The sequence below is a fragment of the Myripristis murdjan genome, chromosome 12 (genome assembly GCF_902150065.1).
Source record: "Myripristis murdjan chromosome 12, fMyrMur1.1, whole genome shotgun sequence".
Taxonomy (NCBI): domain Eukaryota; kingdom Metazoa; phylum Chordata; class Actinopteri; order Holocentriformes; family Holocentridae; genus Myripristis; species Myripristis murdjan.
The window spans coordinates 28,159,954-28,177,596 of NC_043991.1; the positions used below are offsets into that span (position 1 = coordinate 28,159,954).

The 17,643-nt window shown below is 40.5% G+C and overlaps 1 protein-coding gene across 11 annotated transcripts in view; it reads right to left on the reverse strand.

Annotated features, from left to right (window-relative positions):
• The window catches only part of dab2ipb (DAB2 interacting protein b), a 204,890-nt gene that overhangs the window by 104,245 nt on the left and 83,002 nt on the right, over positions 1 to 17,643 (reverse strand). For 2 of the 11 annotated variants that reach the window (XM_030064950.1, XM_030064949.1), the window contains exon 1: positions 11,162 to 11,551. The exons of the other annotated variants lie outside the window; for them this stretch is intronic. In XM_030064950.1, the coding sequence (XP_029920810.1) occupies positions 11,162 to 11,285 (124 nt within the window). In that variant the 5' untranslated portion in view covers positions 11,286 to 11,551. Of the gene's footprint in view, positions 1 to 11,161; positions 11,552 to 17,643 lie in introns of those variants that run through there. 11 annotated transcript variants of the gene reach the window in all.

Here is a 17,643-nt window from a genome sequence, read left to right on the forward strand (position 1 = left end):
ATAAAAATGGAAAGTGAATTGCCAAAGATACAAAGACTTTGGTGAAGAAAAACCCTCTAAACTCATCAGTAACAACATCCACTTGTATTGCTTTGGTGTTTTCTCTCAGTGCACACATTTAGAAGAAATTGGGACAAAGCTTGCTGTTATGATCGTTGCACACAGGTCTGCTGCATTTTGCACACCAACTGCTGGCTTTCCATCACTGACAGATGGTCAGATCTTACACCTCTTCATTTTAACTTGGCCCTTTCTGACATTTTCCTGGGGTTGGGTGGTGTCTGGGTTCTGATTCTTCACCCCACATCTTCCCCTTAACTCTGTAATGTTTTTTTGTTTTTTTTTTAACTCAGATGTGCCTTCTATGCACCTCTTCATGTCTGACATGAAAAACTCATTGGCAAATTCTTTTCTGCCTTCAGGATACATTTTTAGCAACAGTCACTTGTTGTTAGGGTATGCAAGGGTGACTGCTAGGGTCTTTCCTAGTTGTTGCAGGATGTGCTAGGTGATTACTAGGATGCGTCTAGGTGGTTGCTAGGTTGTGTTGGAAAGGTGGTTTTAGCTGTTTACTGGTGTGTACAAGGTGGATACCAGGGTGCTTCTAGCGGTTGCTATTGGTGTTCTTTGTATTTGTAACACATCATTGCTACAGCACTGATAAGTAGTTCAAATAGTAGTAGCTGGTAATAGTGTGACATGCAGTTGTAGGCCTAAGTGTAGTACTAGAAATACCAATTGCAAAAGTGATAATAGAAGTAAACAATTTTGAACAGGTGAACAGCTGTCAACAATAAAACCATTTCCTAACAGTAAAAAAGTACAAAAATCATAAAGTTCCAATCAAACTCCAGAGACAGTACATATGGGTCATTTTTGATCCATGTCTGCAAACTATAAAAATTGTTTTTGTTCATAAAATAAGAAAGTAAAAATCAGAATAATTATTTGTGCTAGTAAAAAAAAAAAACAATAATAAATTTACTTAATAAGAATAAATTATAGATTTGCTTCCAACATATAGCTAAGAAACTCTCAACGATGCATCAAATTACAGAAGCATTAGCGGGTTAAACTGCACAACAGCAGCTTGAAATGAACTTGCACTGCCTCACAAGCTACTCTAAGTATTACAATAGCAGAATAGCAGTTGTTACACTGATTTGTTGAGGCTGAAATATAATGTCTTTTGGAATATAAAAAGTAAAGAGTGAATGCAACCCTTTTAAAACAAGTCTATATCTACTCCAGTGGTACTTATGTTCCATCCAATTAGTTTCACTGTCATTATGCTCCCTTTTGGGTAGGGCGTTAAACTGTTGTCATAGTAAAATAGCAGATAATTGGCATGTGCCCTGTGGCTGCCATTTTACTTGTGGTGTGAACTTAGAGATTAATATTGTCACACACCAAAGTTACCTGAAAAACTAGTTAAACACAGTGAGACAACCAAAGAGAAAGAGAACCCGAGACCCTTCTGTATAAAATGGTTGGCTCTATGATGGCCTGTTTGTTAAAGCTATATTAGCAATTACTGAGTAGTCACTGGACCCTTTTCCACTGCAACATTACAAATCGCTCTGACTCTTCTCTAACACTAAAATATTTGGAATTTTCCATTCACCAAGGGTCCAGTTCCAGTTGTTTTTGGATGCTGGAGGCAAGACTACTTTATCACTGATTAGTTACAGACTGAGGCGACTGAAGGTGACCCCGTAGCCCCGTGTTTACATTTATGTTGGAATAGAAGCTGCTGGTAATTTGAAGAAGCCAAATGGAGAAAAAACAAGGATCCATGGAGCAACAGTGTAGTCTGAGCTCACATCAGCTTTTGGTCAGAGGATGAGATTCAACAGGAGCTTGAGGGAATGAAATGAAACAAGAAGGTATAAAGGAAAATGTTGTGTTTGAGGGAACTGGGCTACAAAAAGAAAAAAAGAAAGAAAGAAGGAAAGAAAGAAACTGAAGTAGAATGGCAGAGGCAGAGGGCGAGGGAGAGAGAAAGAGAGGAAGGGCAGCATCAAACATTGAGAAATCATACACACAGAAGAAGAGATGTCCACACTTCTGTCATCAGATGTCAGGTGCGTTTTCCTGACATCACTCAGCTGTAAGTGTTTCCCCTGAAGTCAGCTCAAACACAAACAGTAACTACAACAGACCTGGATTTATTGCTAGTATCTATGTCATTTGGGCTTGTTCTTTTTTTTGGTTGTACAGCAGAAAATGTGACAATAATAACTTTTTGTCTAACCACTGGCCATTGTAGCTTATCCTTGAAGTGTGCATCTGTACAGGATAAAAGAATGAGCACAACCTGTGGCCATACAGCTAATGGACAGAAAAGCTGAGTACAGCTCGGCATCCTGTTATCAATAGCATGTCTTTGCGTTTCAAGAAGCTGACTCTTTGAGGGGTAAAAAAAATAGCCTCAAAAGGGAATGCAGAGTTCTTGTGTTATGACAGGAGGGAAAAGAAGAAGGGAGAGTGCATTTCACCAACACTTGCGCGCTGCGCACACACACACACACACACACACACACACACACACACACACACACACACGCTCTCTCTCTCTCTCTCCGTGGGCCAGTGAAATGTGCAGCGAAAATCACAGGCTGTCAAGCATCCCAGGCTGTGTTTACTGTGTTTCTCTCTACCTGGAGGGCTATCTTCTCTCAGTCTACCCTCCCCCCTTCTTCACAAATACATCACTTTTCTGTTTTTCCTCTCAACTACAAGACAACTGGCACTTGTTTTGACTGGCTGATAGCGCGGCAAAAAGCTCTCTCTTTTGCTGGAATATAAACTGAGAATTCATGCCAATCAGAGAGCAATCTGCTTGTTAGAAGATTTATTTATTTATTTCAGATGGCAGAGACTAATCAGGAACATATCTGACTTCTAGCTGGACAGTGATCCGTGTAATTTGAGGTCACAGCAGAGGTCCACCCAGGCAATAACAGCTACAAACGGCACATACTGCATAATAGGCAGCTAGAAGGCACCATATAGCTGACAAAATACAGATAAAACCAAAAGAATAGAAACTCTTAAAACTGTCAAGCCTAATGAATTGGTGTAAAAATGTGTTGATTTGAGCTTTTTGTGTGTGTGTGTGTGTGTGTGTGTGTGTGTGTGTCTGTGTGTGTGTGTGTGTGTGTGTGTGTGCGTGTGCGTGTGCGTGTGCGTGTGTGTGTGCAGACAACATAATGTGTTAACGCTGACTGATGGACTTTTGACCTGTGAGATTCAGTATTTACTCAGTGCAGAGGTGGCAGATGATAAAGAGGTGCTGCTGTGTCTCCTTGGAACACCTCTATGATTGCATGACCAGGAGTGTAAGAGAATCATTTCAAATTAAAATAACCACTAGTGCAAAACTGCAGATTCTCTCAACAGTCACTTAATTTATTGCTAACATTGACACTGTCTTGAAACCTCCTATTTAAAGCAGCTACATTTTGGTGGCCCCTGTGGACCGCCAAAATGAAAACTACATTTCCCATGAGCACCACCAGCTTGTGTCATGAAGATCTTGATCCAGCAATGTTTTGACAATGACTGAAAGAAAGACGCCAACATAGCATGTGAGAAGTGAATCTTTACATCCTGGAACATGGCTGACGACAGCAACCGCTTAGCTTGGCTTAGCTTCACTTAAAAAGATAACAAAACAGCAAAATGCAACACCTGCAGTGACGACATTTCATGCAAGGGAGGATGCAGGAAAAAACAAAGCTGGCTCTGAGGCCAGTGCAATGTTAGCTGACCAGCTACCGGCGTGACAGCTGAATCTGGACAGCGGGCAGAAGAGCCAAACATGGCTGAGGGAAATGACAGCAAAGACGAGGAGAACAAGACATGGAGCCAGAGGCAGCGCAAAGGTAAATACAGCGGAGCCAGGTTAACTGTAACAGGAGATGCCGAGCTAAGATACATGTCAGTATGTTACCACAGATTTCAGCCCCATGTGTCTCAACAAAAATGAAATGTGATGTATGTAAAGATAAACTCTTCCAGTCTGCCTGCTGTAAATCATTTTGTCTGATTCCGAGGGGACACCTACCCAAATAACTATATGGAAATAGCCAATCTTCTCGCTGATGGACTCGTTAGCTTGTGTAGGTCATACACAGCCATCAATATTACACTGACTGTTTCATAACCAGTTGCTTTAAAGTAGCATGTGAGCACTCATAAATACAATTTTGTACTGATATAGCACCACATTGCTCGACTGTATCACCTTACTACTTATCAAAAATGTTTGCAGAGCCGTGACGCTTGGTGTAACCAGTGTAACCAAAATGAATGAGCACAGATAAATGAGAACAACAAGTGAGATGACACTGTCTCACTTGTGCTCCACTGACCAGGCTTTTTCCACAGACACAGAAAATTCTGTATGAGACCATACTCAAGCAGCATTCGGAGAGAGGGGGTCTGCTTCTTGTTTAGTTTGGCACTAGCACGCCTTTGTCTGCAGTGTGCTATGGGAAAGCAGTGATGAGGGTGGAGGAGGAGCAGAGGAGCGGGGTGCAGGAGAAGGAAGTTTGTGTTTGTGCAGAGGGCGACACAGCACCAACATTCCTACAGCTGCTGACTGAGACTCGGCAAGCTTCAATAACATCCACCATCCAGAGGTAGAGATACGAAGCATACACTCTTTACGGGCAGTGTGTCACAGTGTAAGATTACATTACCAAGTGAGACAGAGCATGTCTTAATTTACTCAGGGAAATAAATCAGATATGATAGCATAGGACTAGCACAGTGTTCCACTGCTAAAAGAACAAGGTGGCCCACTTTTTAAGCAATGTTACACATATATATGTGTATAGATAGATAGATAGATAGATAGATAAATGCATGTCATAGGAACACTTATCAAAGGATGGGAATATCAGGAATATCATTACAAGGCATCCTGAACATCCTGTAACACTGTCCATCTTGTAACCTTGCAGTGTAAACACAATTGAAATCACTGCGTTTACACAATCTTGTTCATAAGTGTACGTGAAAATGTGTGCTTACTTTATACACTGTGGGTATTCCAGGCAACAATAAGTGTTGACAAGCAGTTTTTAGGTTGAGTGATGGCAATCAGCAGAGTTCTACAGCAAGTTCTCCAAAACCATTCGCTGGCCTTGCTTGTGATCTGAGAGGAGATCAGTGGATTAAGGGGGATTCTCTTGCACCTGTCCCCCAGTTATTGCACTTCTCAGAAGTACTTCATCATCTGGCCCTTCTCCATGTTTCACCAGGCTGGCACAGAGCAGGGTAGGCAAGGACAGAGGCTCCAGAGTGAAGACCAGGATCAAGAACTAATCCTGGGTTAAACACTGAGACGATCTGGAGAGATCTGGTGGTTTCACTTCACTGCCTTATTATTATATCCACTCACTCCCTGTCTGCTTTCTCACTCTCTGCTCTTCCCATTACACTATTTGCAAGGCAAGTTGTCTGTATTTTCACTTCACAGACAAATTAAATATCCATAATAACAGATCATTCAGCATCATATCCAGTCTTAAATCTTGTTTTTCTTAAAGCAAGTGAAAAAATCTGCCAGTGTGATGAGATAATTCTATGTTTCCAATGTTAATCAACTTATTTCCAGAATTTTCTAGAATCAAGTGTCATTTTCTTGTTCTGAGTTGTCTGATTATTATTGCACCTTGTTTCAACATATTTGTACTATTTATAACAGGTATCTATACTTTTACTTTTACAACAAAAATTCCTGAAACAACAACTGCATGGGAAACAAGCGGGACTATCTTTTCTCACTTGCAGATTGTTTCACTTGTTTTAAGAAAAACAAGATTTTTACACAACTTAGGATGGATGCGTTTTGCAGTGTTCCTGTCTTACAGTACTAAGCTGAACAAGCAGATAGAAGATAATCTTTATTATTTGCTATCTCTGTCCACTTCTTCTTGCTTGTTTTTGCTTCTCATACTTTCTCTCATCCTTGAAAGACAATTCAGACCACAACTGCACACACAGATCAAAGGGTTAACCAGTTTTAGACAAAACTAGAGAACACAGATATAGTCAGAACTTCTGTCTAATCCCCGACCCCTGCATTGTCTGTAATATCCATCTTGCTAACACTTCTAGTCGATGGACAATGAGACATTCTCAAAATCAGTCATATAACTCAAGACCTACACTTATTTCCAAGATTCCTGCGTTTAGGTGTAAACATGATGACAACATCGGAAACTGAGTCATCATAACTCTTTGTGCTGCTCTAACACTGTTTCCCATCCATCGGCCTGATTTCTTTCCTCACTTCCTAAGCATGACACACACACAAAACACACACACACACAGAGGAAACACTCTATCATAAACAGCTTGACAAAAACTATGGCTGGTGCAGTGACACTGATCAGAAGTCTTAATGAGTGTTTCTTGTTTATGACCCATTGAAAATATGAGTTTGCACAGTAACCGTCATTTCTAATGTGTAATTCAATTGTTATTGTGTAGTCCAAGCACTTTCATGTAAGTTTTTGGCAGCAACTCATTTTATTGTTACATATGTTAACATGCGGCTACTGGTTTCATGTGGTCGTTGCTATGTTGCTGGGTGCCTGTGTGTGTGGTCAGGTCTCACTGGAACAGCCATAAACTACAGCTATCATTTCAACCAGGAAAGAAGTATAGGAAATAGTGTGACTGACAAAGAGAGAAAAGAAACAAACAAACAAACAAACAAACAAACAAACAAAGCCAAACAAACAAACAAACAGGATAAAAAAACAAACAAAAAACAGGGATTCAGCACAGATAAAATCCCTGGTTTTCTCTTGTGTGGGTATAAACACTGTGACCACAATTTACTAAAGCTTTTAAAGTGTGCAAAAACTTAGCACACAAACTAAGCATATGCAAAACCAATGACAAAACCCCTGACTTGTCCAGAACACTGTCTTACACTGATAACAAGTCATAATGCTACTTTCAACAAGCCTTAATACCAGCTGATGGTTTTAGTAAATCTGGACCTGTATGTACAGTACATACAGGTTTTAGGAGCAAATTTACTTGTGACTGAAAAATAAAGCTAATCCTCCAAAGTGATGATGTTTTACTGGTGCACACTTCTAGAATTCACAGTTCTTCTTTTCCATTATCACAGTGGAAGGGTGCTTTATTGCTTTTTTGTACTTGGTTCACACTGGTCAATTACAAGCAAAACGGGTCTTGTAATGAAAAGTTACCTGTACTAACAAAAAACTGTTTTATTGTAGAACCTTTAGGAAACCTGTCATTCCACCAGATTAGAGATTTTTACAGTGAGGTGGAGGCAAAACTAGTCTGACGCCAATCACTGGAATTTACTTTGCTGTACATTTATTGATCTCCTGTGTGTTTATATCAGTATATCAGTTAGCAATACAATAAAAAATGCCTGAATATGGGCTATGAGGAACTGCTGGCTGTATGTCAGAACACAACATCCTCAAAGTCATAAAGGCTGTAGGTTTGTTTTCTGTAGCTGGTCCAATTAGACTCTCACCTCTTATTAACTACACCGCAGTATCTTCTTTTTAAGGTGGTTTTGCTGCAGTTATGTGGTGCCAGTTAAATTTGAATGGTATTGTTAAGCAAGAGGAGTAAATGTTCCAGCATTTAAAAAAAAAAAAAAAAAAAAAAAAAAAAAAAGATTGGTCCAAATCTGATTGGCATGAATGCACACATAGGGCTATTTTAAGGATGAGACTTGGGTTTACAGATAATTTTAGAGTTAGGATTAAAATTAGGGTAGAGTCAAACTATCAAATAATGTGTCATTTTTTTTAAGTGAACGGAGCTAACTTGGCTTAGCTAGTTTTGCCCTGTACTCAAATCCCAATACTGTCCGAACTGAAACAGCACCCAGCTGAGTTAAAGGTAACAGGCATCTGTGAAACCTCTACAGATGCTAGAAAGTGTTTGTGTATAAGTGTGCTTGTGTGTTTGTGCATGCATATCCGTGACTGTGACAGTCCACACATTTGCCTGCTTGTGTTGAAGTAATATGACAAGAGCTTTAAAGTGAAAATAAGGGGCAAGAGAAAGAGGGGAGTGACAACAAGAATGAAAAGAAAAGGATGGAAAGTTGTTTCTGCCAGGGAATCAGTTGCGATTTGGGTGATTCGACGCAAGGAGAGAGAGAGAAAACACCTCCATATTGCATAAATACTCCTAGGGGCAGTGCATATAACACCGCACAAAACAATATGATGGCAGGTTTCACAGCTAAACTCAGCCAGCGAGACCACACAAGGGATCTGCCCAGCACACAATGCAACAAATAAGGACAGAAACAAAAAGAGAGAATCTAGTGAGTCGTCAGAGAGGAGCACTGATGTCTGCATTGGCTTTAATAACACCATGCAGTGGTTTCAGCGAAAAATGTCTTTCTCTGTGGAGATACAAGTGTACTGCAGCTAAGACAACTTTTCCATGGAAAAACAAATATAAAGTAAAATTCCTCTAAGAGCTCTTGACAGACATAACAGACTTTACAGTACATATATCATAAAGCTGTTGTGTGTTTGGTCTTGCCAATGAAGACAGAAAGAAAGAGAAAGACTGATACATAAAAGATTGTGTTCAGAGAGGACGACAGTTCCAGTCACTAGACAGTTCAGAACAAAGAGTTTTATTGCATCAAGAGCTTCAAAGCACACCTGCAAAACAACATAGATCAACTCAATACCTCTCTCCCTTTTCTCTCGCCCTTCTACTCTCACCCCCCCTCCCTTATAAGTATTTTATTATGTAAATGTCACCAACTCCAGCACAAGAGGGCAAGATAGATACAACACGATAAGAGATTGAACTAAACTGATACAAGAACTTACACACGCACACACACACACACACAGAGGGAGGGAGAAAGAGAGAACAATAACACATGAGCTCATGGCACTGCCACCTGATCTGTCCCAGTGACAGTGTATGCACTGAGAGGCGCTGCAGCAACTTCCTTGAGATAAAACAAACTCGCAGATCTGTCCGTGCCTGTTGTGTGAACCAAAAAACTCCCACTGTACCAGTGGGCCCCTTGTGTGAGACACGCTTCATGGAATGCACAACATTTAGCTCCAGAGCACATAAAAAAGGTTGCCTGGAGATAGTTTTTTTCCTTCTTCATAAAAAAAAAAAAAAATCTAATTCTAATGCTCATAATAACACATATTCAACTTCATTTTCAACCCTGCTGGTCCCATCAGTGAGTTCTTCGATACATAAGCATGCTGTGTGGCTGAGCTTTGTTCAAACCCACAAGATTTTATTTTAATTTCTAGTGGAGATCCCAAGGTTTCCAAAGACACAAAATGTGTCTTGCTGAATCACAGGGAAATGTGTATAAAATGATGCACAAAAGATCTAGATACTTTGCATTTGATATAATTTTGCCACCATGAAACAATGGCATTGTGGGTTTTAATGCAGTCAATTTATGTGTGGTACCTTCAATGAAGCACTGTAGCCAGCAAATATGGAATATTTATGTGATATTATCCTGCAATATGTTGTTTTCTTTCTAGCTCTGAAGCTACTTTAGTCGAAATTTAAGGGGAAATCTGAGTTCAAAGGGTTAAGCCATTCATACAAAGTGCAAACACATCTCCACTGAACTCTTTCACATTTTTATTTCCACCACAAGACAAAACCTATGTAAAAGGAAGCAGCTCTGCATGTGGTTAAGAGCTGTTAATGGTCTTCTGACTCATCTGGATTGAAATGGGACAATCTTTTTCTCGCCCTGTGTGTGTTACTGTGCTACTCTGTGTAAAACTTTTGTGTGGGGAGCATGCACTTAGCTGCAGAGATCAAGGCAGAAAGAGTGTGTGTGTGTGTGTGTGTGTGTGTGTGTGTGTGTGTGTGTAAGTGTGTTTGTTTCTTTGAGGAGTAAATGATAGAGAGCAGGGACTTCAAAGTACCTCTGTCATCAGATAGAGAAGAAAAGAGAAGAGAGAGAGCCCAGGACCCCTTGCTCTCTCTGTCTTTCCTCTGCCTGACTCGAGCTGTAATGGGGCTGATTCAGGCTAAACATGCTCACAATATGTATCACTCTAAATGTCATATAAGAGTTAGGAAAAGTTTTAGAGAGTGTCTGTCTGCCTGTCTGTTTTTTTCCTCCACTATTGTCTCGACAAAGAATACAACGTGCCATATCCATAGCAACATAACAACTGATAGCAGCCACAGTGTTCTACTTGGTTGACATTTTATAGCACTTCACCTGGAAAAAAAAAAAGAATTCAACAGCCTGCAGATTTCAGAGATACTTCTTTTTTCTAGATACATGCTTCTTGAGTTACCGCTGCAACCTTGCAGTTCAAACAATGCTTGCAGCCATCCTGAGAGGCAAAAAAACAAAACAAACAAAAAAAAAAAGGCAAAATGTAGAACAGTAGAACAGAGCGTTCATGGAGATGGACAAACAGAAGAGGTAGCTACTTTGTGCAAAAAGCTAGCCAACTGACTTCACACCCCTCTAGACTTCCAACCAACAAAAATATTCACTGGCAAAATGCCCAAACAGGGTGGAACTTGGTAGGTTGACACAAAACTGTGAACTGTCAGCTGCTGGATGTACAAACTGAGAGTAGCATCACCTTGTGAAGAGTGACACAAAGTTGTCAACTCTCTCTTTCACCATCTCTATCACTCCCTCTCACACACATTATCGCAACAGTCAAGTATCTTAGATTTCCAGGTAAAAAACTGGACTGCGGAAACTGTGAAAGCCACAATAGGTCTCATATGAGAACAATAAAACAAACGAAAGGGGAACTGACTCTTTGCAGTGGTCTGTAGTGTTGCAATCACAAAACGTATCTTCCATGTGCAAAAAGTAATACTTGCTTTAAACACAACTAACACCAAAAGTGGGCATAAATCAAGTAATCTGATGTTGTGTAAATGAGAGCAGAATACTGTCCAGTATACTGTGAGTAATATATATCACAATGCTTATGGGTTTCTACAAGAATATAAAAAGATATGTCTGAGCAATTTGCCTTTTCTCAGGTGATCTCTCTGAAATGAACTCAACTGAAGCACACTGGTGGTCTGCATTAGGCTATAGCTCTTCCAAAGTAAACATTGTAGCAGTAATAGTAGTAGTGGTAAAGGTATTTATTACCCCTGCTGGCAGCCGTCCTGGTCCTACTGCGAGACCGGCTACGCTGTCGCTGCAGACGGGACTTGCCCAGGAATCTGTAGTAGTACGAAGGTCTCCCAGACCCCTTTCTGGTTACCCCAGCCATGTTGCTGGTCCCCCCCTCTGGAGCCTGCAACAACACTCACAACTATATGTCCTAGCGGTACTCAAGCAAATCCTCTTGAGCCTGGTATCAGTTCAGATGTACTCCAGGTAAATGCTGGTTGCTGGTTATCACGCACTTCACTTAGGAGTCCTTTATCAGACTAATAGACACTTAACTTAGCTTAAGTTAAAGTTCTCATGGATTGTGTCACAGACAAATTATTGCCACTCTGAATCCAGTTAAGTGAGAAAAGATTAAGCAAAACATCAAACATCAGCTTCCGTTCAGCACTACTCCAGTACAGTGTCCTGTCGCACACACTCAAGAGTTTTGCTCCACCTTCAAACATTCCCCTTCCAAAGTTTCCCACAGCGAGATCCCAGAGGCATGACGTCCGGAATGCTGTGTGTGCGTATGTGTATCTTTGTGTGTGTGTGTGTGTGTGTGTGTGTGTGTGTGTGTGTATCCTGAATCACAGGAAAGCTGTTCCTGTTTCCACAAGCAGAACAGGCTACAGGAGTTTTATGAAAGACAGCCTCTCTGTCTCTTATAACACTGGGAGATACACATCTAACACCTCGATCACCAACTTCTTCAACTCTGTGTGTGTGTGTGTGTGTGTGTGTGTGTGTGTGTGTGTGTGTGTGTGTGTGTGTGTTTGTGTTTGTGAGTTTGTGTGTGTGTGTGTGTGTGTGTGTGAGCATGTGTGTGTGTGCGCGTGTGTGTGTGAGAGAGAGAGAGAGACAGAGAGAGAGAGAGACAATATGCTATGCAGCTGAAAACAACAGAGGAAAAGTTTGGGTAGCACAGAAAACATGTGTGGAAATTAATTGTCCAACGGAATGGAGTGGGAATTCAAAAGTCGTCTAGTAGATTTCAAAATGTTTCTCTTCCCTCTAGCTCCCAAAGCAATATTTCAAAAACTCACATGTGAAACACTTAAACTGGTACAGCACACTATTGACTTACTAACATCAAACACCAAAATCTATATCGCTAATGACTCCTGATCCAGTCAAAGTCTTGGTTGCCCAGCCCAGGTTTTGTATCTTAACCACTTTAATTTGCCTCTCTATGCAAGGAAGGCATGGCAGGGAGTGACAACCAATCAGAAGTAGCTGTAGGCAGGCTGTTAAGAGAGTCAAATAACCAATAGGAGCATGCAGTGAAGGTGCAAGTCTGGCAGCTGGACCATAGACTAAACCAGATGGAAACAATGAAACAGACACACACACACACACACACACACACACAAACATCCATTTATACACAGATGTATATGCAAAAGATCTGTGCACAATAGGTTACTTACAGTATTTTCTCAGTCTGTTGAGTGGTTTTGTTTTCATATAAATAATATAAACTGTATTAATTTACTCTTGGCTGCTGCCTTCACACCAGGGTCATCTTGTTTGACCTTGTATGTTTCTAAAAAGACACATAATTGGATTGTGGTACACATACCTGTTTATTTATATTTAATTTGTGTTAACTGGAAGGGGACAGTTGGGTCAACTTTTAATCAGTTAATCAGTGGGAAAGTAGAGGATCTGGTCGGCCAATGAAAAATCCTCAAGGTCTCAGCCCTACCCTCCATTCACTCTACCAACACCCAGTTCATGAAAGCTGTACATTTGCTACACCTAACACTGTTGAATAGGACATTGCCAGAAAATGGCACACAGGCATACAGGAAGTGATGTGTTTCACATTTCCAGCAGTAGCAACAGTGCTTTGTTTGGAGTACATGGAAGAGGAACTGGGTAGTTAGTATCAGCAGAGATGCTACGGCTGAGCAGACAAAGAAGTGTGCCACTTACAGAAACTCAAACTTCATCGACAGAAAATCCAAAGAAATGATGCCACAGTACCTGACACAACTGATAAGTTATCACTGAGAAGTGCAGCGCAAAATGAATACAGTAACCAATATACAGGCATATCAATAAAACTGACCACTTTACATACTGATGACACAGAAGTAAACTAGACTGTTGTCATTTACAACCAATCCCACATTAAAAAAGAGCAGACTAATAATTAGTGCTTTCTAGTTCTCTGTGTGCCATTGAGGACAATTTTATTGGCTGATTTGTACATTTTTGTTTTTAAAGCTTAGCCTCCCTCTACCTTTCTTGTATCCCTCTCTCTCTCTCTCTCTCTCTCTCTCTCTGTCTTTCATTTTCCGGCTCTTGAATTTGTGATATTTCCCAGCTTGCTGCTAGTGAGAGCAGTGGGGACCATAATGCTACATGCTGTGTGGAGTGGCTTGTCATTAGCACAGCCCATAAACTCCCACCAACACAATGCAGCAGTCTGTGTGTGCTGTTTGTGTGTGTGTCTTACACACATCATGGAGTGCCTGTCTAATACACAGGCACGCACACCTGAGTGTTCCCTCAGTCCCTAAGAGACTATTTACAAAGACCATTAAAAAGTATACATCACCCCAGAGCAAGACAGAGCCGGGTAGCACAGGGAGAGTAAATGCCTTCAGGCGCTATGCCCATGAAACATCCTGATGCTGGACACACACCCATGAACATATCTTTGTACGTCAATGGACAGACTACATGTGTGTGAGAAATAGGGACGTATCCTGCAATGCTACACAAATAAATAAATATAAATAACAGTAAATATAATTATAGGATATTTACACAATTCCTGTTGACACGCTATGTACTCTGACACACATACACACAAACAGACAAATAGGGACCAGACCTTTTTTTTTTTTTTTTTTAATTACAAAGGAGATTGATTGTCACTGCTGCATAAGGGTCCCTGAGGGATTAGCTTGCTACAATGGCTTCTTGTTAGACAGGCCAGAGCAGCACAGACAGGAAGACCAATATACCAAGGTCACCCACAGTCCATGTGCTACTGCTGACTTCCTCTGGCTCGATGACAAAGACACCAATGAGCAGGGAGACAGTGGGTGTCAGGGTGGCCAGGGTCAGTGACAGGACCAGTGGACAAGTCGAGCACTGAAAACAGCCCATATTAGAAGGTAAAGAAATGTGACCACAGACTTCTGTTTATAGTCATGCCAGTGGCAAACTCTAGCAGTGTATTTACAGATTGGGATGCATGTTAAAATTGGTCAGATTCCTACAGCTGAAGAGAGGCGGCCACAGAAAATACAACAGACAAGTCGAGCACTGAAAACAGAATAATGACTAATGGTTCAAAATGCGATAAACTGCGCTATATCAGGCTACCCACCAATTTATAAATCAGTTTTTGTTCCTACCAAACAAATTTGAAAACATATGCAAATTATTTTTCCCTCCCTAAATATAAGAGTATATACCACAACCATATTAGTAGAATTATTATTTTATTACAATAACTACTATTATTTTCATAGAAACATGCATGATTTGATAAGCTTTGAAAAGAAAACATTTTAGTAATTGTTATCCCTGTACTGTTGTTAGCCTGCATATAATGTCATGCCATTCCTTGATATAATATAAAGTCATATTCAACAAATATAGATGGCAGTAACTGGTCTGACCTTGGTTGACCATCAAAGATAGCATCACCCCTCCCCAGCCCCACCCAAGTCTATCTCCTTCCCTCCCCTTTAAAAAACACCATTTTCCCAAACACAGCATTAATGTGTTATCCAGGCCTACTGGTAGTCCTTAGTCACAAGTGGCATCACTGTGTTTTGTGAAAACAGGATGTGTGATCAAACATGGTGGAGACGGTAATCAAGAACAGGGGACTTTGATAGCATCGGTTTAGGGCTAACATGCTGTGTGCTGCTGTTTGTGTACATGGAATACAATGGAGATTACTAACTTGCAGGAAGATTTATAAAGTATTATTTGATTTATCAGCCACTCAGTAGAGGAGATCAAAACAGCACAAAAAAAAAGTCTGAAAACTACTAAGCAATCAAGAGTTACAGTAGCAAGCATTCCTATAGAAACAAATGCAGATGCACAGATGGCATGACATGAATAAATCCAGCTGAATGTATTCAGTTGACCATATTGACCAGCGTCAGCCAGTGAGTGTGCAGAGTATATAGTTTTATCCCTGTGTAAACATGCCAGAGCGGAGCTGTGTGAGAAAACCATCAAGCAGAGCCGGCAGCCTTTCCAAACATGGGGGTGTGTGTAGTTTGTGGGACAACTTGAGTAACAGTCAAAGTGAAATGGTTACTTCTTGTTCTCAAGACCTTCTGTAAGACAGTAAAATCTGCAGAGGCCTTATGTTAGAATGCCTGCAAATGTATAATGAGTGAAAGCTGATACTTGGATGACTCAATAAAATGCTTTCAAAGTTGAGACAAAGCGTATCTGCCTGCGTTTTGGGAGCAAAAACAAACCATGTGGGATTTGAAAATGTCCACCACAAGAGGAATCGCACACACCCAGGCTCACAGATAAAAGTACAAATGTGTTCTTACCTGTTATGAAGGAGAGGAAGGTGGAGGAGCCACAGCAGCACGCACATGGAAAAAAAAAAAATACAAGCGAGTGATGCAACTTAGAGCAGGAAGCAGAGGAAATCTCAGTCAAAATGTGGTTGTGTTCTGGGATTATGGTCAGATTTCAGTAAAGATAAAGATTCCTGCAGATTTGCTACAAATATAGCTTAACATCAGTGTGAGAGAGCAATGTGTGGCTACCATAAACCACTTAGCCACTTTTTCACATTTTAACATGACAGATTTTGGCCTACTCCTTAATTTAAAACAAACTGGTGTGTGTGTGTGTGTGTGTGTGTGTGTGTAGAGTTTGATGAAGTACAGGGAGTTGCACATAATGAAGATGAAAGGCTAATGACATCATCACCTCAGCACTACTCAGTAACACACGCTCAGTCTTGTTTCTGTCACAGCCTGAAACTCTCTAAAAATTAACTGCACACATACACAAGCACATACGCATACAGTTAACTAAAGCATCCTTTATACACCCACACCCATACACACACACACAAACAAAAACTGAAACAAGCAATCAAAAAAAAAAAAAAAATCAAGAAATCTTCCTTAAAATAGCATACCACAAAAAAAGGCTTTTTAGAATCGCAGATATATCATTCTGAGTGAAAATGTCCTAAAGCCGAGAGAGTCAATGACCCCGTTAAGCTTCACAGTATTGATAAAAATACTGGCTAAGCGTCCAGTTACAAGGAATATAGAGCTAATGTCGCTTTCAGAGCAAACAAAAAGACAAAGGAAGATGAATCGATTCGTAACATAGCCTACTCTATTGTCTCTACACCGATCGTGGGTCTCCCATAGAAACTGACACTCACAGCTATTACACCAGAAATACAGCTAGCCATTAGGAGATAGAAAAAACGCACGATACTATTATACCAGTCTGAAAAAAAAAAGAAAACCTCAAAGAAAATGACTGCTTTGCACTAGAATCAAAGACCAGCAGCAGGTTGTAAGAAATTAAAAGGATTCAAAGATTGAGAAGCAGTGTGGGAGAAATGTAAGTGTCTGGAGATTACTTAATGTATCAGTGTGGATGAGGAGCAGAGGATGTGTTGACAGCACCCCTGCCTGAATCTCCTTGGGCAGATTATTGTTTGAATGATAACAACAAGCTTCTGATGTTATTGTACTCCACTGTCTTACAACAGATGTTTTGAAAGAGGAATGGGTAAAATGAGTTAACAGTCTCTCTCTTCTTCCTCTCCTGAACTTTGGGTGAACCGTGTAAGTACACAGGGATACAGATGATGCAAGCTGCTTAGTTGTTTCTGAATCAGGGTTGTTACTTTAGCATCTTTAGTGTTCACATACACACATGCAGGGATGTAGCTTAACTCCAGGTAACCCCACTCGGGTTCAGTTTAGTAACCTCTCTATTTACACAATTCAGTGCAGTTCTGTCTATGATTTAATGACAACAGCAGCAACTGTTATGGTGCAAGTGAGAACACACATTCATAATTGCTTGCTGGTTAGCATGTTGGTACATGATTCTTGCCATTTTTGTAAGGTAAATCTACATTGATGTTGTTGTTCCTGTCCAATTCAGTGCACTGTAGCTTCTTGCTGTCATCATCACCTTATCCATGCCTGTAGTTCCTCAAAGGATGCTAACTGGCTGGACGTTTCATGGCTTACAATAAAGCTTTGGTTGGAGTGCCAGAAACTCGTGAGATCAGCTGCATGTGCCAGGTTTAATCAGATTTGTCTTTAATTAGTGGTTATTTTTCCCATGATGATCACTGAAAAGAGGTCATACAAGCAACCTTTTATGTACCACTACATCACTGTTTCAAAGTTATCATATTTGCTTTTCTCAGATGTGAGATACATGTCTGCTGCCGCAACAGGTAGGCTACTAATCCAATGAGAAACCAGAGAAATCTG